The 23,424-nt window shown below is 44.9% G+C and overlaps 1 protein-coding gene across 1 annotated transcript; it reads left to right on the top strand.

Annotated features, from left to right (window-relative positions):
* The first annotated feature begins 260 nt into the window (after positions 1-260).
* Positions 261-23,123, top strand: LOC112215717 (DDB1- and CUL4-associated factor 1). Its single transcript, XM_024375033.2, is given in 26 exon segments — positions 261-449; positions 1,981-2,101; positions 2,319-2,395; positions 2,512-2,585; positions 2,686-2,799; positions 2,923-3,060; positions 3,253-3,867; positions 4,028-4,129; positions 4,222-4,380; positions 4,535-4,714; positions 4,875-5,084; positions 5,289-5,458; positions 5,640-5,767; positions 7,924-8,159; positions 8,251-9,128; positions 9,130-9,315; positions 10,916-11,114; positions 11,206-11,288; positions 11,730-11,814; positions 12,336-12,569; positions 12,814-12,907; positions 14,635-14,739; positions 15,028-15,101; positions 15,251-15,343; positions 15,540-15,765; positions 20,719-23,123. Coding segments are annotated over 25 exon segments (4,623 nt in total). The 5' UTR covers positions 261-449; positions 1,981-1,988; the 3' UTR covers positions 20,769-23,123.
* Positions 23,124-23,424: the final 301 nt, after the last annotated feature.

Genomic DNA, 23,424 nt, shown 5'->3' with positions numbered 1-23,424 from the left:
TGGACCGGTCTCTCAGGCAGCCTCACGGTCTGGTGAGGCTTGGAGCTCCAAGAATCTGAACCCGAGGTAGAACCGACCGCAGAGGGAGACAGATCCGAGGTTGCAACGTGCATCCATGAATACACGCCACTGCAGAAATGCAATGTGCGCCCAGCTCGAATGCACCGAGTGTGTGTGTCCATTTGCATTGAACTAAGTGGAATTACACTCCTGCTGAACTCCGCCCATGTTGAGCTTGCTCCTTTTTGCGTCATCAAAAGTCGACGCTGAACTTTTGACGTATAGAACGTGTTCGCCATAATAAATGTTGTGCTAAAACAAGTGACAACAAGGTGGCGTTTGTATTCTTATCAACACATATTGGTGTAGTTAGCAAGTGGTTTGTCGGCATTGTAAAAAAAAAAAAAAAAGGAAGACGGAAAGAGCGAAGGAAAATTGAGCAGAAAAGGGTACGTATTCGCTAGCCAGCCAACAACACTGTTTGGCACACAAACTGTCTTCCTAGACGGTATTGTAGCTAGCTCGAGTGCACACAACACATACAGCTGTTTCTGGTGCGGAACACCAACACTGAACTGATTGTAGCTCTTACACAGCGTACGTTCCAACGTTGTACTAGTTAGCTAACCTTTATATAGGGCATATTCATAGCTAGTTGGTAGCGCAGCTAAAAGACTGCAGATGTGAAATATCTCTATCGATGATAGTTAGCTAACTAATGTACAATATGTAGCAAAGTACGGATGACTAACCAGTTCAGTAGTTGGCTAACTAAATCACTACACAACACGTGTGTACGTTAGTTTGTCATCATGATGAAGCTAACTTATTAGCTATATATTCCAGATAGTGTAAGTTAAGTAGCTAGTTGGGGAACGCAACTCCGTTCTCTTATGTCGAGCCGGAGTTGAGTTTTGATGACTGGTCGCGGGACTTGCTAGCAACGTCATTGAGTCGCCATCCGTTGATTATTGTAAAAATTTCAATTCTGAAAACGCTTACCTATAGCTATGTTTGTCCTGTACAACTGCGATCCTTCCGCGGGGTACTGAAATTCATTATTCTAATAAAAATCGTAGCGAATACAAGCGAGGTTTTTTTGCTTGTACGACGTAAACTGAGATATAATTGGGTCAGTGCTATCACTGTGATTTGGACATCGCAAAGATCCCGGAAGTTTACATTTTAAATGGTACGGTTAGGGACGTCCCAATGATTCCTGATAGTACGGACCCAATTTAATCGCAGTTTAGGTAATACGAGCATGAAGGAAAAGTCGTTTGTGTTATTTTAAAAAAAATTAGAATTATTAATTTTAGCACCTCGCGGATGGACCGGAGTTGTACAGGACCAAAATTGAATTGACATTTTTACAATAATCGATTGATGGTGGTGACTCAATGTTGTTGCAAGCAAATCCCGCGACCAGTCACCAAAACTATACTCCGTCTCGATAAAGAGAACTATTAACTAGCTAACATTAGTTATACAGGGCAGGCTAGCTAGTAGCTACTGCACAATAGCGAGTGTTATTGGATGTTTTCTAGCAGAGCCATAAACATGGCTATGGTTTCTAGCGTCATGCTCAAGGCCATGACCAAATCACCTGTTGACTGTCCCAAGAACCTGTATAGTTGGATCGGTTCTGAACTGGAGGCAAAATAAAGGTCAATTTTGTGTCACTGTTTGCAACTGGAGAGGAAGTCATGGTTTGTGAGCATAGATGGATCATGCATTAATTATATTTTATTTGAGGAGTAGGCCAAATCCGTAAGCTAGTGTTAGTGATTATATGCTAAAAATGCTGTGTTGGTGCATGCAAGAGGAGGGAGTAGGGAATCAATCTAGCTCATATCAACATTTACAATGACAGGCGACTCTCTCCTTTTGCATGCACCAATGCAGTGTTTATTTTTTTGCACGTTCTCTCTAGACCCCAAGTAAAGTTTAGTTGATGACATGAATTGTTCTGTGTGTCAGGCCAGACCATGGCGTCGGCATCTGCTAGTGTGGATTCCAAGGCAGAGCTGACCTCTCTGCTGGAGCAGTGGGAGAGGGAGCAGCAGGCCAGCACACCGGACCTGGTCAACATCCTGACTAAGTGAGTGTGAGTAATACAGGAGGATAATGGTTGGTAACACCAGTGGATATTCTGGGAAGTAACATCACTGAATGTTTTTTTTATTTATTTGCGTTCACCTTATTTATTTATGCCACATATTACTTGATTCATAAAAATAAAAAAATAAGTCTCTGAACATTAAGGAATATGTGGTTGTCTGTTTTTGAGTATATCATGGGTTTTCTTTTCCCCTCAGGATTTCAGAGCTGGTGGAGAGGGAGACTGAGGAATATCACAAAGCTGATCCGGATCCTTTTGATGACAGGCACCCTGGTAAGATGATGTATTTATGTTGTATGTAGTCATAACTATAGTATTAGCTATAGCAACAGTGATAGTTGTTGACATTCTGTAGGTTTTTCTAATTCTCCCAACCCCTTGCCACTTAGGGAGAGCGGATCCGGAATGCGTCTTGGGTCAGCTGCTAAAGATCCTGTTCAAAAATGATGACTTCATGAATGCTGTAAGACCTGAACTTTTTTTAGATGTCTTTTTTTCCCCCACACATTTACAGATTTGTATTTGTTCAAATTTGAATTATTTTAACTCCTGTCTTTTTCTAGCTTGTTAATAGCTATGTGATGACCAGTAGAGAGCTCACCCTCAACACTGCAGCTTGTCGCCTGCTGCAGAATATCATGCCTGGGTTGGAGACTGCTGTGGTCTTTCAGGAGAAGGTAGGCTGTAACCTAAATCTGTGGAGATGCACTTGAACATGTTTGTATATTTAGTCAGCTATAATATGCAACTGATTCAAATATTCAATAATCATGATGTCTTTGTTTGTGTGTACATGACAGGAGGGCATAGTGGAGAGGCTTTTTAAATGGGCCCAGGAGGCGGAGCAGCCCCTGAGAATCTATGCTACAGGCCTGTTGGCTGGAGCTATGGAGAACCAGGACATCGCTGCCAACTACAGGGAGGAGAACTCTGTCGTGGTCAGTGGCAACATCCTACTACTACCTGAGAAGGTTTATCAACATCAACATAAGATCTTGTGTAAATACGGTAATGTGGGTTCAATTGAATTTAGCCCTGTCACCACAAGTGGGTGTCCATCACCAGTATCTGTGAATGATGCTAGATGTCAGTATCTGTGAATGATGCTAGATGCATCCTTCTCTCTTTAGGTGCCTCTGATGCTGCAGCGGCTACGCGAGCTGCAGGCCAAGGACACTGAAAACCGGAAGGGGTTTAAACGGCCCAGTCCCAGGAAGAGTCTGGGGGAACCGCTCCTTCCTCTGGATGAGGAGACGGTCGACGGGGGCTTCAAGGACAACTCTTTCCCCCCGGGGAATGAAGGCATTGAGAGGAATGAGAAGGGATCAGATGAGGACCGAGTGGAGATCCACAGCCACGAGTCTTACAGCGAGATCTCCTTCCACCTCAACTACCTTAACCACACCCACAAGACCAGTAGCTGCGCTAACTCCGCTGTCAAAGGACTGATGAAGCCTGTGTCTGCCCCGCCGCCTCTGTCCCACCGGGACTTCCCCGACGGCAGGGAGGAGGGCAGCACTCACCTCAAGAGGAGAACAGAGAGGGAGACTGGACGGAAGGTGAAACAGAAACTGAACTTCTCCCTGCCAGACCCGGAGAGGAACTTCAGCGAGCTGTCCAACAGCAGCTGGTCTGAGATGAGCCCCTGGGTGATTGGGAACAACTATCACCTTTACCCTCTTACCCCAGAGATGGAGCAGAGACTCATCCTACAGTACCTCACCCCTCTGGGAGAGTACCAGGAGGTTAGTGTCTGCTACATAAACCTACCAGCAGATGTCAGTCAAACTCCTTTATAAGAGCTAGTGCTGTAGTCGTTGAAGACAATATGCCATAAATGACTGGTAGACAGACGAGTAGTTCTCTGTATACATTTTTATTTCTCTGTATTCATTTTCCTTTCAGCTTCTGGCTGTCTTCATGCAGATGGGAGCCTGTGAGCTGCTCATCCATTACATGGACCTGAAGCAGACCAACGATGTACAGCTCACCTTTGAGGCTCTCAAGGTAACATTTCTACAACTGACCTATAATGCATCTCAATTGTTTAAAGAGGAGCATCCCAGCCTTATCCTTAGATTCTCATTCGCTACCTATAGTACCTAGCCTCCCTGCTCCTGCATAAGAAGTTTGCCGCCCAGTTTGTGGTCCATGGAGGGGTTCAGAAGCTGCTGGAGATCCCCAAGCCTTCCATGGCCGCCACAGGGGTGTCTCTGTGCCTCTACTACCTGGCCTACAACCAGGATGCCATGGAGAGGGTAGGACAAACACACACTGCATAAAGGTCAACTGTTGATAAAAGTTGTGACCTGTGGTACATGGGTGTAACATTATTTACTTTCATGTAAATGTGTAAGTCAATACAAACATGCGTTCATGTGTCCCCATTAAATGTGTCTTTGTTACCCCTAGGTGTGTATGCTGCCCCACTCTATCCTGTCTGACGTGGTAAGCTACAGTCTGTGGCTGTTGGAGTGTTCCCATGCCTCGGGCTGCTGCCACGCCACCATGTTCTTCTCCATCTCTTTCTCCTTCCGAGCAGTGCTGGAACTCTTTGACAGGCAGGACGGCCTCCGGCGCATGGTTAACCTGGTAGGAGGACCTGTGTGGTTTAGTCATGCTTCTGTTACATCCAGTTGTATCCTAGTGAAATACCAAGTGCTTTTCACTGTCTCCAGAGCAGTTCTCTGAACATCCTCTGTGTTGGAGTGTGTATTAGACTGCTGTTTATTTTGTATTCTACGGTCTCCAGATCAGCACATTGGAAATCCTGAACCCTGAGGACCAGGGTGCCCTGCTGAGTGATGACCAGATCTTCTCCAGTAGGCAGACGGCCAAGCACACCTGCATGGCCCTGCGCAGGTACTCCGAGGCCCATCTGGCCATCAAGGTGGAGCAGGTCAAGCAGTCCCTGCAGCGGACTGAAGGGGGCGCTCCCATTCACCCACAGCCTTACTACAAGGTGGGAGGAACATGCTGTTCCATGTGTGTTGGGATATGGTGATTGAAATTATCTTGGGTCCTCTTTCAATTAATGAAATTGAATTTCAATTAACTTCCTCAATTGAAATGGATTTTACCGCCATCCCCCTGGAACCCATCATCACAGATTAACTTTGGTGATGGTTTTCCTTCAGTGATGCCTCATTCTCTTTATGTTCCCCAGGCATGTAGTTACACCCACGAGCAGGTGGTGGAGATGATGGAGTTCCTGATTGAGTATGGCCCAGTCAGGCTGTACTGGGAGCCTGCAGAAGTTTTCCATAAGCTCTCCTGTGTGCAGCTTCTCCTGCAGCTCATCTCCATTGCCTGTGACTGGAGGACCTACTACGGCAGGTGAGGACAGAAAATAAACACATCCTTCCTTCTCATGAGAAGGATGGACTTATTTATCAACTCCATCTGCTCTATATTAAAATTACACCTCTGTTTGTTATGGAGAACATTTCTCACAAATTCAAGTGAACACAAAGTTGTACCCTGTGACTATTTCACCCTGTGTTGGCTTGTCCCCTAGGAGTGACACAGTGCGTTATGCCCTGGACATACTGAGCATCCTGACGGTGGTCCCTAAGACCCAGCTGCTGATGTCGGAGTCTGTGGCCGTGCTGGATGGGGAGGGGGGCAACGCCATCTCCACCGTGGGTATGTTACACTGCCCTGCCTTGTCATTAAAGTTGCACGATATGGGTAAAAGGTCATTGGGACATCTGTGTGTGGGAAGGAGCCACAAGAGGAGAGGGACAACAACCGAATAAACTGTAAAAACACGTCACATGCGGCTAATTATCATTTCAAAATATTTCATGCGATATGGATCTCTTGCGATATGAATATTGCACAAGTCAATGTACACTGTACAAAACATTAGGAACACCTTATATTTAGTTGCACCCCCTATTGCCTTCAGAACAGCCTCAATTCGTCTACAAGGTGTCAAGCCTTCCGCAGGGATGCTGGCCCATGTTGACCCCAATGCTTCCCACAGTTGTCAAGTTGGCTGGATGTCCATTGGGTGGTACACTTGATACACATGGGAAACTGAGTGTGAAAAACCCAGCAGCGTTGCAGTTCTTGACACAGTTGCCTGGCACCTACTACCATAACCTGTTCAGACACTTAAATCTTTTGTCTTGCCCATTCACCCTCTGATGGTCACACATACACAATCCATGTCTCAATTGTCTGAAGGCATAAATCCTTCTTGAACCTGTCTCCTCCCCTTCATCTACACCAGTGGTTCCCAAACTTTTTATAGTCCCGTACCCTTTCAAACATTCAACCTCCAGCTGTGTACCCCCTCTAGCACCAGGGTTAGCGCACTCTCAAATGTTATTTTTTGCCATCATTGTAAGCCTGCCACACACACGTGGGAAGTGACAGAGCTCTTATAGCACCAGGGCACAGAATAATAGTAATTCATAATTTTGCTCTTTATTTAGCCATCTTACATATAAAAACTTATTTGTTCTTCAAAAATGGTGAATAACTCACCACAAGTTAACGACAAGGGTGTGCTTGAAAGGATGCACATAACTCTGCAATGTTGGGTTGTATTGGAGAGAGTGTCTTAAATAATTTTCCTCACAGTCCGTGCCTGTATTTAGTTTTCATGCTAGTGAGGGCTGAGAATCCACTCTTACATAGTTGCAAAGGGCATCATTGTCTTAACAGCGAGATTTGCCAAGGGAGTGTGCTCCTGAGCGCAGCCCTATCCAGACATCTGTCAGTGGAATCTGATTTAAATTCATTTTCAAAGAAACGCTTGTTGCAATTTCGATGAGGCTCTCTTGTTCAGATATTGGTGAGTGGACTGGAGGCAGGGCATGAAAGGGATAACGAATCCAGTTGTTTGTGTTGTCCGTTTCGGGAAATTACCTGCGTAATTGAGCACCCAGCTCACTCAGGTGCTTTGGTATATCACATTTGACATTGTCCGTAAGCTTGAGTTCATTTACACACAAAAATCATACAATGATGGGAAGACCTGTGTGTTGTCATTGTTAATGCAGACAATGAAGAGCTCCAACTTCTTCTTAATTATAGCCTCAATTTTGTCCCGCACATTGAATATAGTTGCGGAGAGTCCCTGTAATCCTAGCTTCAGGTCATTCAGGCGAGAATAAACATCACCTAGATAGGCCAGTCGTGTCATGCAAGTGGTCAGACAAGTGTTAATTATGGTCAGTAAAGAGAACTTTAAGCTCGTCTCTCAATTTAAAAAAACATGTCAACACTTTGCCCCTTGATAACCAGCACACTTCTGTATGTTGTAAAAGCTTTACATGGTCGCTGCCCATATTGCACAATGCAGAAAATACAAGAGAGTTCAGGGGCCTTGCTTTTATAAAGTTAAACATTTTCACTGAAGTGTCCAAAAAAAAATATCCTCTCCTGGTTTGTGGAATTTTATTTTATTTTTGTCAGTGAAATGAGGCTACTCAGGCCGTGGGGGGAAACTCACCCAAATGTATAGCTCTGTTGGAAAATCTAAATGGACTGTGTGAAAATGTGATTTGCATTTTTATTTGGTGTTCCCCACGACGGCATTGTGCGTACCACTTGTTTGGGAATAGCCGATCTACACTGATTTTGAAGGGGATTTAACAAGTGACATTAATAAGGGATCATAGTGTTTACCTGATCAGTCTGTCATGAAAGGAGTAGGTGTTCCTCATTTGTTTTTGTACACTCGGTGTATAGCCCACCTGCCATGGCTTTCTATTTACACAACCCCATATATCCAGTAGACCAGTACTCTTGGCTTTGCGTTCTAATCTTAATGTTATGTTGTTCCTCAGGTATGGGTGTAGTCCTGGTGGTGGCAGAGGGAGAGGTGTTTGTGAACGATGCCGAGATTCAGAAGTCTGCTCTGCAGGTGGTCATCAACTGTGTGTGCGCTCCAGATAAACGCATGTCCGGCATCGGCAAGTTCATCTCTGGCACGCCCCTCAGACGTCTACCCCAGACCACCAAGAACAGCGAGAGCGTGCTCACCAAGATGTGGAATGTGGTGCAGTCCAACAACGGCATCAAGGTGAAAATATTTATTTCAGAAATAATCAGAGCTCTTACACTTGAATGTTTTTGGGCTCTACTGGTCTCATAGTTCTGCCATCTCCCTGTAGGTACTGCTGTCCCTGCTGACGGTGAAGATGCCCATCACAGATGCGGATCAGATTCGGACCCTGGCCTGTAAGGCCCTGGTGGGTCTGTCCCGCTCCAGCTCAGTCAGACAGATTATTAGCAAGCTGCCTCTCTTCAGCAGTGGACACATCCAGCAGTTCATGAAGGAGCCCGTGCTCCAGGACAAACGCAGCGAACACGTCAAGTTCTGCAAGTTTGCGGCAGAGCTAATCAAGCGGGTGTCTGGTAAACCCCTCATGATCGGGACGGATGTCTCCCTGGCCTGGCTGCAGAGGGCAAACGTGGTGGCCCAGTCCAGAATATCCTTTCCTGAGAAGGAGCTACTGCTGTTGATCCGGAACCACCTGGTAGTCAAGGGTCTGCATGACACTGCCACCACACTCACCAAGGAGGCCGACCTCCCCATGGCCATCCTCCCCCACCCATCTTCCTCAGCTTTGCTTCCTGTCGTTGTTCCCCCTGCTTCTCCTGCCCCTGCCCTCCCCCGGACCCCTCGGCTGGCCAATGGGGTCACAGCACGGTTGGTGAGCCACAGCTCTCATCCGTCTGTGCCGTTGTCAGTTCACCCCCAGCCTCGTCCCTCAACGTCGCAACTCCTCATGGTACCTCCGGCCGCCTCTCCCCTGTTGACCCCTCACCAAAGCAACGGCTCTCCCCTTATTGGGCGGATCGTGTTCATGCGAGAGCGCCCGTCGCCGTGCCCCGTGCCTGCCATCTGTAAGAAGCCGCGGGTGCTGAGGCAGAAGTCAGACTACGGTGCCTTCAGCCAGAGTCCAGCCATGAAGAAACAGCTGGACAGACACCTGCCCTCTCCCCCCGCCCTGGACAGCATCATCACAGAGTACCTGAGGGAGCAGCACGCGCTGCAAGAACCCCGTTACCACCTGCCCCCCCTTCTCCCTCTTCACCCCCCACCAGTGCCCTGAGCCCAAGCAGAGGCGCCAGGCCCCAACCAACTTCACCTCCCGACACACACGCAGGGTTGTCTACCCAAAATACGGAGGGGTGGATGGCGGCTGCTTCGACCGACACCTCATCTTTAGCAGGTATGATTTCTTCCTACTAAACTGGGGACTCAGCACAAAGTCCTTGAGTAACCGATGTGAAATGGCTAGCTAGCTGGCGGGGTGCACGCTAATAGCGTTTCAATCGGTGATGTCACTTGATCTGAGACCTTGAAGTAGTTGTTCCCCTTGCTCTGCAAGGGCTGCGGCTTTTGTGGCGTGATGGGTAACGATGCTTTGAGGGTGGCTGTTGTCGACGTGTGCAGAGGGTTCCTGGTTCGAGCCCAGGTAGGGACAGAAGCTACACTGTTACACTTGCCTTTCAGGCTGAGGTGGACCTTGGGTTTTTATATATCAACTCAGCAACAAACCAAAAACTTCTCACTGTCAACTGTGTTTATTTTCAGAAAACTTAACCTGTGTAAATATTTGTATGAACATAACAAGATTCAACAACTGAGACATAAACTGAACAAGTTCCACAGACATGTGACGAACAGAAATGGAATAATGTGTCCCTGAACAAAGGGGGGAGAGGGGAGTGGTGGGGGGGGTCAAAATCAAAAGTAACAGTCAGTATCTGGTATGGCCAGCAGCTGCAATAAGTACTGCAGTGCATCTCCTCCTCATGGACTGCACCAGATTTGCCCGTTCTTGCTGTGAGATGTTACCCCACTCTTCCACCAAGGCACCTGCAAGTTCCCGGACATGAGGGAGGAGGATTTCTTCCCTGTAACGCAGAGTGTTGCGATTGCCTGCAATGACAACAAGCTCAGTCCAATGATGTTGTGACACACCACCCAAGACCATGACAGACCCTCCACCTCCAAATTGATCCCGCTCCAGAGTACAGGCCTCGGTGTAACGCTCATTCCTTCGACGATAAACACGGATCCGACCATCACCTCTGGTGAGACAAAACCGCGACTCGTCAGTGAAAAGCACTTTTTGCTAGTCCTGTCTGGTCCATCGACGGTGCGTTTGTACCCATAGGCAACATTGTTGTCGGTGATGTCTGGTGAGGACCTGCCTTGCAACAGGCTGGATTGAGGGCTTGAAGGCCTCTCTCAGCCTATTGCGGACAGTCTGAGCACTGATGGAGGGATTGTGCGTTCCTGGTGTTACTCGGGCAGTTGTTGTTGCCATCCTGTACCTGTTCGGCAGGTGTGATGTTCGGATGTACCGATCCTGTGCAGGTGTTACAAGTGGTCTGCCACTGCGAGGGCGATCAGCTGTCCTTCCTGTCTCCCTGTAGCGTTGTCTTAGGCGTCTCACAATACGGACATTGCAATTTATTGCCCTGGCCACATCTGCGGTCTTCATGGATCCTTGCAGAATGCCTGAGGCACATTCACCCAGATGAGCAGGGACCATGGGCATCTTTTTAAAAATGTTTTTCATTCAGTGGAAAGGCCTCTTAGGACACTAAGTTTTTATAACTGTGACCTTAATTGCCTACTGTTGATAAGCTGCACCCTGTAGCTGTTCCACAGGTGCATGTTCATTAATGGTTTATGGTTCATTGAACAAGCATGGGAGACGGTGTTTAAACCCTACAATGAAGATCTTTGAAAGACAGGGTCCTGATAAAGGGGCGTGTCTTTTTTTTCTGAGTTTTTTTTTTTCTTCTTTCCCCCCCCAGGTTCCGACCCATCTCTGTGTTCAGGGAAGCAGACGAAGATGAGAGTGGGTTCATGTGCTGTGCCTTCTCTGCCCGTGAGCGGTTCCTGATGCTGGGGACGTGTACGGGCCAGCTCAAACTCTACAATGTGTTCACAGGCCAGGAGGAGGCCAGCTATAGCTGCCACAGCTCTGCCATCACACACCTAGAGCCATCACGGGTCAGTGAGGCACATTTACAAATCGACCTATCTTGTGGGTATCTAAAACATAGTATTTAATTAAACCTTTATTCTTGTCTTTTGTCATCAGGATGGCTCTTTGTTGTTGACGTCAGCATCATGGAGTTATCCTCTGTCTGCACTGTGGGGCATGAAGTCAGTGTTCATCATGAAGTAAGTGTGACTCACATAAGACTAACCTTGGCCCAGTCAATACAGTTGGTTATTGCTTTCCATGGGGATGACTGCTCTACCGTTCCATTTCTATGGTTCATTCTACTGGTTCTGTGTCCTCAGAGCAGGGAGCTGCAGAAAGGGGCTGACAGGTTCTTTAATTATGCACACTAACTGAACTGCCTTAGGGCTGGAATCTTCACTTCATAGAACACAGACAGTGTAGTGGGGCCACAGTTTAACAAAAGCAACATTGGGGCTTTTGTGATTTTAGCTAGAACATCGGTCCCTCATTGCTTAACCAAAATGGCTTTTTAAATATGAACTGAAGTCAGAGGTTGTAAGGATTGCCTTGGGAATTTTTTTAAATGTATTTTCCATTTATCTTTTATTTTTTAGATGTTTGATTTGAAATATATATATTTGCCTTTTTCTTTCCAGGCATTCCTTCTTAGATGACCATTATGTGGAGTTCAGTAAACTTTCACAAGACCGAGTCATTGGCACAAAGGAACACATAGCTCACGTAAGTTTTCTTTCTCAACATCTAAAGGTGAAACTGAACAACCATGTGTATATACACTGAATATACCAAACATTAGGAACACCTTCCTAATATTGAGTTGCACCTCCCCTGGTTGACTGCAATGCTTCCCAGTTGTCAAGTAGCCAATTTGTCTGTGCTTTGGGTGGGGGACCATTCTTGATACACACGGGAAATGGTTCAGTGTGGAAAAACCTAGCAGCGTTGCAGTTCTTGACACAAACCGATGCGCCTGGCATCTACTACCATACACCGTTCAAAGGCACTTAAACCATGTCTTGCCCATTCACCCTCTGAATGGCATACACATAATTAATGTCTCAAGGCTTAAAAGTCCTTCTTGAACCCATCTCGTCCCCTTCGTTGAAGTGGATTTAACAAGTGACATCAACAAGGGATCATAGCTTTCACCTGGTCAGTCTGTCATGGAAAGAGCATGTGTTCTTAATGTTTTCTATACTCGGTGTATAATCTGAAATCATGTCATCGTCTTTGGGTCTCAGATCTACGACATCCAGACAGGGCAGAAGACCCTCACCCTCCACTACCCGGACCTGTCCAACAACTACAAGAGGAACTGTGCAACCTTTAACCCCACCGACGACCTGGTGCTGAACGACGGCGTGCTGTGGGATGTGCGCTCAGCTCAGGCCATCCACAAGTTCGACAAGTTCAACATGAACATCAGCGGAGTGTTCCACCCCAACGGCCTGGAGCTCATTGTCAACACTGAGATTGTATCCTTTACTCACTTACTGTACAATAGTAATACTAAATTTTTAAAGAGTATTCCCAATGCTCAGTTGTCGGTACTTCGCCTACATCAGTTGGTCAGATGTTATCAAGCCTCGTTTCAAGATTAGTTTGTCATCTGTTGTGTAGATCCAGTAAAATACCCCAACACCAAATGAATTGGAAAAAATAGTCATTACATTATAGTGAAAGTGATGTGACATTGTGATTTCTTAATGAGTGTGTCAGTGGGACCTGCGGACCTTCCACCTGCTCCACACAGTGCCAGCTCTGGACCAGTGCAGGATCGTCTTCAACAACAACGGCACGGTCATCTACGGAGGTGAGGACTGAACTCACTGCATGATGGGAAATACAGTCCTGTATCCTGATTAATCCAATTTCACCTGCTGAACAGCTAGCACTTTATAGATGTGTGTAAAAAGGTGAGTGCTTGGGGGTTGTGTATTTCTGAAGTGTTGGAGGCGCATGTAGAGGTGTGTGTTTGATGCCACACTGCCCCACTGAACCATATGGCCAGGAGGCTGTGCCCTGAGCTGGCAGAGGAGAGCACCAGCTGGTTCACACCACCTCACAGCCAGAGCCACAGGGAGGCCATGATGGATCCACCCACATCACTCAAATGTTTCCGTAGCCTGAGCCATGTGGAGGCCAAGATGTAGCCAACCACAGCAGTGGCACTCGAGCAGCAGTATCACTCTTCTCATACAATCTCTTTATCCACCCATACGTACATCCATGCAGTTTGTACGTATGCAACTTGTGTTATTTTGTGATCATGGATCCTCGCATTGCCAAAATTCATTACATTTTCCCCAAATTTAGTATATATCTGTCTCTTTTTTTGTAATCTTTTCACATCTCACTTTTTTATAGAACATTAAAAAATATATATTGTAATTGGGGGGGGGATATACCTGTTTTAATCGAAGTGTTAGCAGTTGATGTTAACTCTTCAATAACACAGATTCCAACGCAAATCAGGTGGAGAAAAATGGGTTTATTCAAAGAGGACAAATCATAGATGTTATGCTGAGAGGTAGATGTTCATTCTCCCCTGTCCTCAGTGACTCTCTCCTCAGTGATTCTCAACACAGAGCAAATGGAGAGGATGTAGTTTTTTTTACCTAGCCTGTGGTTGACCAATTGGAATTCCTTGCAATTAAACTGGGACAATGGCCAAATAAGTATCCTATTTCAGGCTTAATATATAGACAAATTCCTCCCATGTCTCTGACCCATTGCTCATTAATTCCCTATTACAGAAAAAATTGATCGTTAGTACTCTATTGACCTTCAGTCCTCTTGACCTTTAGTCCTCTGCATTGTGTATTTATCTTTTAAAATATTCTTACAGAAGTGAGCATCAGATGGAGACCATGTGATTCTTGAGTTTGCTAAACGAATGGCCTCGATTGATGCAAATGAGCATGATATCATTCTGCTAGGTAGGCGTAGGCTTTTTTGTCTAACATTTCATGGAGTGTTTTTGGGGGGAAATCCTTCACATCTTCAAAGTGTAGACTAGATATGCGAACGCACTGCACACAACACGCACAGATGGGCATTCCTGTGCCGTTTCCAAAAGTTGCTGAAAAATACAAATCACGGATGCATTTTATTATGATGAACTTGGGCAAATTAATGTATTTTCTAATTGGTTCACTACATTTAGTTGCTTTCCTACTACGTTTAATAAATTCTGGAACATTGTTGAATTCCGTTCTGTCCAGATTCTGTGAGACCCTCTGCGTTTTCCTCAATGTGGCCCTATGGTACCAGAATTGAGCAATGCCTATTTTCAAGCAGCATTTTTCAATTCTTTCATTGGAATTCCCATTCACTTTTTTTGCTTTGACTGAATATAAATGGAATTGACCCCAACCCTGTTACCTAGGGCCATGTGGATGCCATGAAGGCTCTGCCCACACACGCACCCACACCACTCTGTTTAGTAGCCAGAACCATGGGTCCATGTCCATCGGTCTGGCCAGATTTGCTCTAGTTGTGGCGTGTACAGGAAACGTAACCCTAATGTTGTTTTTCCAGCGATGCTACAGGCAGATAATGAGGACGATCTATTGGAAATGCAGATGAAGACTCCCTTTGGCTCCTCCTTCAGGACGTTCAACGCCACTGACTACAAACCCATTGGTAAGACTGCTCTAAGACACACTGTCACAACAGTCCCTAGGCCTTGCATTTATCAGAAGTAGACTTACGTATTTTAAATTGCAACCCAGGCATGACTCAATAGTGGCTCCTGTCCTGACCCACCATCTGGGAAACACTAGTTTTGTAAAACTACGGCTTCATGCGTTGGAAATGGAGTCGGATTAGCTTTTTTCAAATTGACTCTTTACAAAATAGTTTATTCTTCCTGTATCAACTCCTTTCAATATTGTGAAGTCATATGAGAGGTTTATTATTTCCCCCCCCCAGCCACCATCGACGTGAAGAGGAATATATTTGACCTCTGCACGGATACTAAGGACTGCTACCTGGCTGTGATCGAGGTCCATCTTCTGTCATCTGTTAGATTACTCGATAAAGCTGAATCACATACCCCACTTTGTTCAGTCAGATATTGAGTTTAGTGGTGGTGGGGCTTAGTACTATTGAGACATACAACTGTTGTCAGACCTTCTGTGTGTTTCCCCTCCAGAACCAAGACTCGGTCAACACAGACACGGTGTGCAGACTGTACGAGGTGGGACGCCAGAGACTGGCTGAGGAGGAGGAGGATGAGGAAGATCAGGTAAAGGACCCAACGTACCCCTTCACAAAGCGCCCCCTCTTGTGTTATGTTGGTTGATAATCCATCAAATAACCAATTGCTAACATTGGCATTGATTATTGGTTGGTTGTGCCAGATTTTTTATTTATTGCAAGTAATCCAGTCTAAATATCGAAATATAAGATCTGGCTGTTCTGGAACACTTGTCCCCTATCAGGAGGATGATGATCAAGAGGATGACGATGATGATGAAGATGACTCTGACGACGACATCGACACAGACCCACTGGTTGCCGAGTTGGAAAATGAAAATGGAGGAGAGGACGAGGAAGATGGGAACAATGAATTCTCTCCCTCTGACGATGAAGAGGTAGCTCGTCTGCTTGAGGGGGATGATGATGATGACTCGGATGAGGAAGATGGGGACCTTGCCCTGGATAACAGTGAGTAACAGTTGTGTCAGTGTATCCCTCAGCCACGCACTCATCTAGGTACAGCATTGGATGAAGGACCGGGCAGGGTTGAAGTTTGTGGTAACATTGAACTTTAACCTTCTGTCACATAATGTTTTTTTAATAATGACATAAAACAGGGGCATTCCACTCTTACCCTATGAACCAGGCGAGGCAATCATTTGAGAAACCAAGGCTGTTGAGTCTGCCAATAAGAATGTGGGGATTGACAGAGTCGAAAGCCTTAGCCAGGTCGATGAATACGGCTGCACAGTAATGTCTCTTATCGATGGCGGTTATGATATTGTTTAGGACCTTGTGCGTGGCTGAGGTGCATCCATGACCAGCTCTGAAACCAGATTGCATAGCGGAGAAGGTACAATGGGATTCAAAATGGTCGGTAATCTGTTTAACTTGGCTTTCGAAGACCTTAGAAAGGCAGGGTAGGATAGATGTATGTAGCAATTTGGGTCTATTGTCGCCCCCTTTGAATAGGGGGATGACCGCGGCAGCTTTCCAATCTATGGGAATCTCAGACGATACGAAAGAGAGGTTGAGCAGGCTAGTAATAGGGGTTGCAACAATTTCGGCAGATAATTTTAAAAAGAGAGGGTACAGATTGTCTATCCCAGCTGATTTTGTAGGGGTCCAGATTTTTCAGTTCTTTAAGAACATCAGCTATCTGGATTTGGGTGAAGGAGAAATTGGGGAGGCTTGGGTGAATTGCTGTGGGGAGTTCAGTGCTGTTGACCGGGGTAGGGGTAGCCAGGTGGAAAGCATGGCCAGCTGTAGAAAAATGCTTTGTAGAAATTCTCAATTATAGTGGATTTATCGGTGGTGACAGTGTTTCTTAGCCTCAGTTTAGTTGGCAGCTGGGAGGAGGTACTCTTATTCTCCATTGACTTTACAGTGTCCCAGAACTTTTTTGAGTTTGTGCTAAAGGATGTAAATTTGTTCTTGAAAAGGCTAGCCTTAGCTTTCCTAACTGCCTGTGTTTATTTGTTCCTGACTTCCCTGAAAAGTTGCATATCACGGGGGCTATTCGATGCTAATGCAGAACGCCACAGGATGTCTTTGTGCTGGTCAAGGGCAGTCGGGTCTGGAGAGAACCAAGGGCTATATCTGTTCCTGGGTCTACATTTTTTGAAAGGGGCATGCTTATTTAAGATGGTGAGGAAGGCACTTTAAAAGAACCACAAGGCATCCTCTACTGATGGGAAGAGGTCAGTATCCTCCCAGGATACCCGGGCCAGGTCGATTAGGAAGGCCTGCTCACTGAAGTGTTTTAGGGAGCGTTTGATAGTGATGAGCGGTGGTCATTTGACCGCTGACCTGTTACGGATGCAGGGAATTAGGCAGTGATTGCTGAGATCTTGATTGAAAACAGAAACTTGGAAGGCAAGTTGGTTAGGATGATATCTATGAGGGTGTCTGTGTTTATGGATTTGGGGTTGTACCTGTTGGGTTCATTGATAATTTGTGAGAGATTGAGGGCATCAAACTTAGATTGTAGGATGGCCGGGGTGTTAAGCATGTCCCAGTTCAGGCCACCTAGCAGCACTAGCTCTGAAGACATATGGGGGGCAATCAGTTCACATATGGTGTCCAGGGCACAGCTGGGGGCAGAGGGTGGTCTATACAAGTGGCTACAGTGAGAGACTTATTTTTGGAAAGGTGAATTTTTAGAAGTAGAAGCTCGAATTGTTTGGGTATCTTTGCAGTAGATTGCAACACCTTCCCCTTTGGCAGTTCTATCTTGTTGGAAAAATGTTATAGTTAGGGATGGAAATTTCAGGGTTTTGGGGGGTCTTCCTGAGCCAGGATTCAGACACGGCTAGCACATCCAGGTTGGCAGAGTGTGCTAGGGCATTGAATAAAACAAACTTGGGAGAGGCTTCGAATGTTAACATGCATGAAACCAAGGATTTTATGGTTACAGAAGTCAGCAAATGATGGTGCCTGGGGAATGGGAGTGGAGCTAGGTACTGCAGTGCCTGGATTAACCTCCACATCACCAGAGGAGGAGTAGGATAAGGGTACGGCTAAAGGCTAAAATAACTGGTTGTCTAGTACGTTCAGAACAGACAGTAAAAGGAGCAGTTTTCTGGGCACGGTAGAATAGATTCAAGGCATAATGTACAGACAAAGGTATGGTAGGATGTGAATACAGTGGGGGTAAACCTGTGCATAGAGTGACGATGAAAGAGCTATTGTCCCGACAAATATCATTTAAACCAGGTGAAATCACCGCATGTGTGGGAGGTGGAACTAAAGTGTTAAATAAGTCATATTGAGCAGGGCTAGAGGCTCTACCGTGAAATAAGGCAATAAATACTAACCAAAACAGCAATGGACAAGGCATATTGATGTTAGCGAGAGGCATGTGAAGCAGAGAGATCATAGGAGTCCAGTGAGTGGCTTCAGGCAGCTTGCGGGCCGGGGCTAGCAAGCTAACAGAAGGGCCTTGGAGGGACGTCGCGACGGAAGAATGTCTGTGGCCCCCTCGTGCTATTATACATCAGCATGCCAACTGGCAGAATAGGTATAGTGGCCAAAGAATTTGTTCGGTGGGCCTCTTAAGCGAACAGTCCGATGTGCTCTGGACAGCTAGCAGGCCGCGGCTAGCATGCTAGTGGATGGAATTTCAGGGGACGAAGCGACGGCGGAGCCAGTTGAGAAAAACCCCACAGGGCGAATCACGTTGGAGATCCAGTCGTGATGAGTCGGCGGGGGTCCAAGCCAGTTATCAAAAAGAGGTATTGTAGTGGCTGATGGACCTCTTTAGCTAGCCGGGAGATGGGCCAGGCAAGGCTAGCTCCAGGCTAATTGGTTCTTGCTTTGGGACAGTGACGTTAGCCAGGAGTGGCCACTCGAATAGCAGCTAGTTAGCTGTGATAATCCAGGTGAAGAAGAAAAAAGGTTCAGAGCTTGCAGTAGGAATTCGGAGATATGGAGAAAAGTTAGTCCGATTTGCTCTGGTTTGAGTCGCACTGTGCAGATTGGCGAGAGTTGTCCGTGCTAGAGGTGGCTGATGACAGCTAGCAATGGCTAGCTGACTACTATCTAGTAGTTAGTTAGCTGGCTAGCTTCTGTTGGGGTTCCGGTTCAGGCAACGGATCAGCTGGGCTCCGTATGGTGGGTATCATGGCCAAAGAATTTGTCCGATGGGCCTCTTAAGTTAACAGTCTGATGTACTTGATACAGCTAGCAGGCCGTGGCTAACGAGTAGCCAGTTAGCTGGTAGCTTTTGACGAGTTCTTAAGTATAAAAATAGCAGATCTGTACCACATTGGGTGAGGCGGGTTGCAGGACAAAAATATTCAGTCCGTAGATAGAAGGTGATATTAAAATATTAAATATAAATGAAAAAAAAGGAAAAATTATGTTTACAAGGGACAGGAAGGGACAAGACAAAAACACACGTCCGACTGCTACGCCATCTTGGAATATTCTTGAACTATTCAAACCCTTTACTCAGTACTTTTTTGAAGAACCTTTGGCAGCGATTACAGAATTGAGTCGTCTTCGGAATGACGTAACAAGCTTGGCACACCTGTATTTGGGGAGTTTCTCCTATGCTTCTCTGCAGATCCTCAAGGTTTGTCAGGTTGGATGGGGAGTGTTGCTGCACAGCTATTTGCAGGTCTCTCCAAAGATGTTCGAAAGGGTTCAAGTCCAGGCTCTGGCCACTCTAGAACATTCAGAGACTTGTCCCGAAGCCACTCCTGCATTGTCTTGGCTGTGTGCTTAGGGTTTTTGTCCTGTTGGAAGGTGAACCTTCACCCCAGTCTGAGGTCCTGAGCACTCTAGAGCAAGATTTCATCAAGGATCTCTTTTTACTTTGCTCCATTTTTGACTGCCAGCTCCAGGAAGAGTCTTGGTGTTTCTGAACTTCTTCCATTTAAGAATGATGGAGGCCACTGTGTTCTTGGGTACCTTCAATGCTGCAGAAATGTTTTGGTACCCTTCCTCAGATCTGTGCCTTGACACAATCCTGTCTCGGAGCTCTACGGATAATTCCTCCGACCTCATGGCTTGGTTTTTGCTCTGAAATGCACTGTCCACTGTGGGACATTTTTATATTGAATTTACCACAGGTGTACTTCAATCAAGTTGTAGAAACATTCCATGCTCAGTGGAAACAGGCTGTACCTGAGCTCAATTTTGAGTCTCGTAGCAAAGGGTCTGAATACTTATGTAAATAAGGTGTTCCTGTTTTTTATTTTTAAATCTGCAAAAATGTCTGAACCTGTCTTCGTTTTGTCATTATGGGGTATTGTGTGTAGATTGCTGAAGATTTTATTGAATACCTTTTTAGAATAAGGCTGTAACATAACATAACAAAGTGTAAAAAGTCAAAGGGTCTGAATACTTTCTGAAGGCACTGTATGCACAAACTTAAGGATATTTTCCCATTACTATTTTATTCAGTTAAGTTCAATTATATTCTTCTAACTATAATGGCACGGGACTTATAGGCATATCTTGTCTGCTAAATGTCTGCTAACTAACATACAGTAGGCCAACTCATATTCTGTTCTTCTGAAATACATTTTCTTACCATAATGTTAATTTAGATCTGACTAAAATAAATAATGGATTTATTGATGGTGTTCATAGACTTATTATACTTTTTTTTAACGGTGCGCATCAGTGTTTTGTATGCCGGCTATTACTTGCCTTTTTTTAAATAGTCCTCGTTCTCTGTGAAGCTTGTTATCAAAATTATTGCTTCAAAAAAGTGTTACTATACTGCTGTGTGGACATTTCATCTTTAAAGAGTGAGTAAGGAAAAACAGAGAGATGAACCCTCACACATTCTGTTGCAGGAGACCGGTTTCTACTTTGTGGCATTTTTACTCCAGCACCGTGACTTGTACAGTATTCTGTCCCGTTATTCCCCAGACCTCTAAATCTGTTTTTACTTTCTTTCTGTCAACCCAGCAGACAGCTCAGACCTTGAGGATGACATAATCCTGTCCCTGAATGAGTGAGGAGTTGTCTGGGACCGAGAAACTAGGACAACATGTCCGGACATCTAGTGAGAGCTCTCCCGTGGGTGAACACTCATTAACAACTGAGACAAGACGGTAAGGTACAGTTGGATAGAGTTGGGGAGAAAGAAGGATGGGATTTGGGAAATGAACTGCGAGAGCCGACAGCACTGCGAGTTTGGAATATTGTCCCAATTGCCCACCTACCGCCCAGGAGCAATATTGGGAGAAGCTGATTGGAGAGTCCGAAGTAGAGGTTCAGAAGAAAGTTTCGCCTTTCAAAAGTTTCCACGGAAATGGTATTCCTGAAAAAAAACTGAAGATTTGTTTATGATATAATTTTATATTACACAGTTTGCTTGATGAGTGGGGAAAAAAACTGGTACAACACAACAGACTGATTCTTTTAAAATGTTGATTTCATTAAAGCTCTTTTCAAAGTTTGTCCCCCTTATGGACTATTGGTCATTTTCTAGAATGCTGAATGACCACTGTCATGTGTAGACTGTTTTAGATGGGGAAACTGAAGTATACCACATCTCTCTGTGGATTGATAAGGCAGAGTGTTCGCTGACTCAAGCTTTCTGTACTGCATCAGCTCCCATGTGGTCTGCTAAAGACTAAGGTGCTGCTTGAGGCCGCCACTGTAAAAACAAACACCCACACAGAGAGCTGATAATCTGTGGAGCTCAACCAGCCATATCCTCAGGTTCATCTCCACTGCACCACCTACAATACAAACGTAACTAACGACCAAGACACCACACACAATAGTGCCATCAATGACCAACACCACTGGGTTTCACTGTGTAATCATAACGGATTAAACATGGTGCTCTTTAAAAATGCTGAATGCTGGCAATTTAGGAATTGTACTCACATTAGTGAGTGTAAAACCGTGGACTCCACAAATATTGTCAGCACGTGATTGATGTAGGTGTATGTCTACATAACGAGGCCTTAAATGATGCCTGACATTTTATTTTTTACACCGTGTATGAATTTGGCTTAGATTTACATTTTGAGTGCTTGATATCAACATTGGGTTTATGCTGTCTACACACAGGAAATGTTATATTGTAAGACAGAAAGCAAACTTTACCTTACATTTTGGGTTAACATCTTTTGGGGGTTCATTAGTGGACATTGCTTGGTATTCAGTTGTTATTTTGCTACAACCTATTTTATTTTATTTATTTATTTTTATATATATATATATTATAACAACACTTAGGATTTGTTTGGTCCTCTCATGGAACACCCCTGACAGAAGTGCATTGGATGATGTTTTAGTTGTTGACTGTCAATAATGCAGAGACACTGGGTGCACATGTTTTGCATTAAGGGATGTCCGGGTGGGTGAATTTGGCACTTGATTGGCGATTTAGGAGCCTGGTGGAAAACACAGAATCCCACCCTCAAAACTGCCGGTTATAGGGATAGCATTGAAAACAAAACCATGAAAATTGTTCCCCCGGCTATGCAAAACAAGCGCACTGTATTTTGGCTGAGGTGTGTTTTGTTTGGATTATGGTTTTGACCTTGAACTTTGTTGGGTGGAAGGGAGGGTGGTTTTAGAAGCTATTCCTGGTAAGTATTAAATTGTGCACAGCTGTATTATTCAGTTGGCTGTTACTTTTTAACGTGACAGTCAAGATTCAAATGTAGGATGGTCTCGCATGTATTGCCAACATGATTTTTCTTCCCGAATCATGATCTTTTCCTAGTTTTGATTTCATTATTTTCCTTCTGCCTCTCTTCATTTCTTTGTTAGAGGCGCTCTTGTTAACGAGCCATAAGAAACATGTTCTGTACAGTATGTATCTAAAAGTATTTTTGCTCCCATTTAATTTAAAGATTGAGCGCTGTCATCTTTAGAGCTAAATTGGAATACCCTGACCCATTGACATTAAGAGATTAACGGCCCTGGTGTGAACATATATGACCTGCATCATGCACCCAAAAGCTATAATTCAGTTGCTGTGACGGAAGAGTTCACTCATCTCTAACCTACGTAGGAGCCAGGGGTTCACAACCAGAACATAAACGTATAGAATATACCTCAGAAATGTACTAAAGATTTAGTCATTTGTCGTACCCAATTTAAGCCAATTTTATGGATATTATGATACACACATTTGTTTCATACTTCACTTACTATTTATTGTAGACTATATGCTCTGTCTACAGACATGGGCTATTTGCTATATAATCAGCTAATTCAGTAGTGTGCTGTTGCATCACCATTGGTTACCATATGTTAAATTGGATTATGTAATGTTCTTAGATAATTATAGAATGGAATCATAACATTCTAAAAACAACCTTGTTTTGATTAAAAGTGATTTAAAAATGTGTGCGTGTATGAGGTATTGGTCTGTATGAGCATGCTAGAGTAGTGCATGGGAGATGTCTGTGTTGTGCTGAAAACAGGCAGGATCTTGTCTCAGATAGAAAAATAAATGTATTCCTGTCTGTGGGTGATGTTGCAAGCAGAGGCTATCATGTCTGTGTGAATATAGTATTTGGGATGGAGGACTGATTCTGTGTCTGCCCATAATAGAGTAGCTTATAGTGTGTCTGTTATGTTTGAGCAGATAATGTTGTGTGTGTGTGTGTGTGTGTAAGAGAGAGGGAGACCGAAGAGATTTTATCT

This window comes from Oncorhynchus tshawytscha, linkage group LG16 (assembly GCF_018296145.1).
Source record: "Oncorhynchus tshawytscha isolate Ot180627B linkage group LG16, Otsh_v2.0, whole genome shotgun sequence".
Classification (NCBI taxonomy): domain Eukaryota; kingdom Metazoa; phylum Chordata; class Actinopteri; order Salmoniformes; family Salmonidae; genus Oncorhynchus; species Oncorhynchus tshawytscha.
Note: the sequence above shows the minus strand (reverse complement) of the source record. Positions and strands in the feature narration are given on the sequence as shown.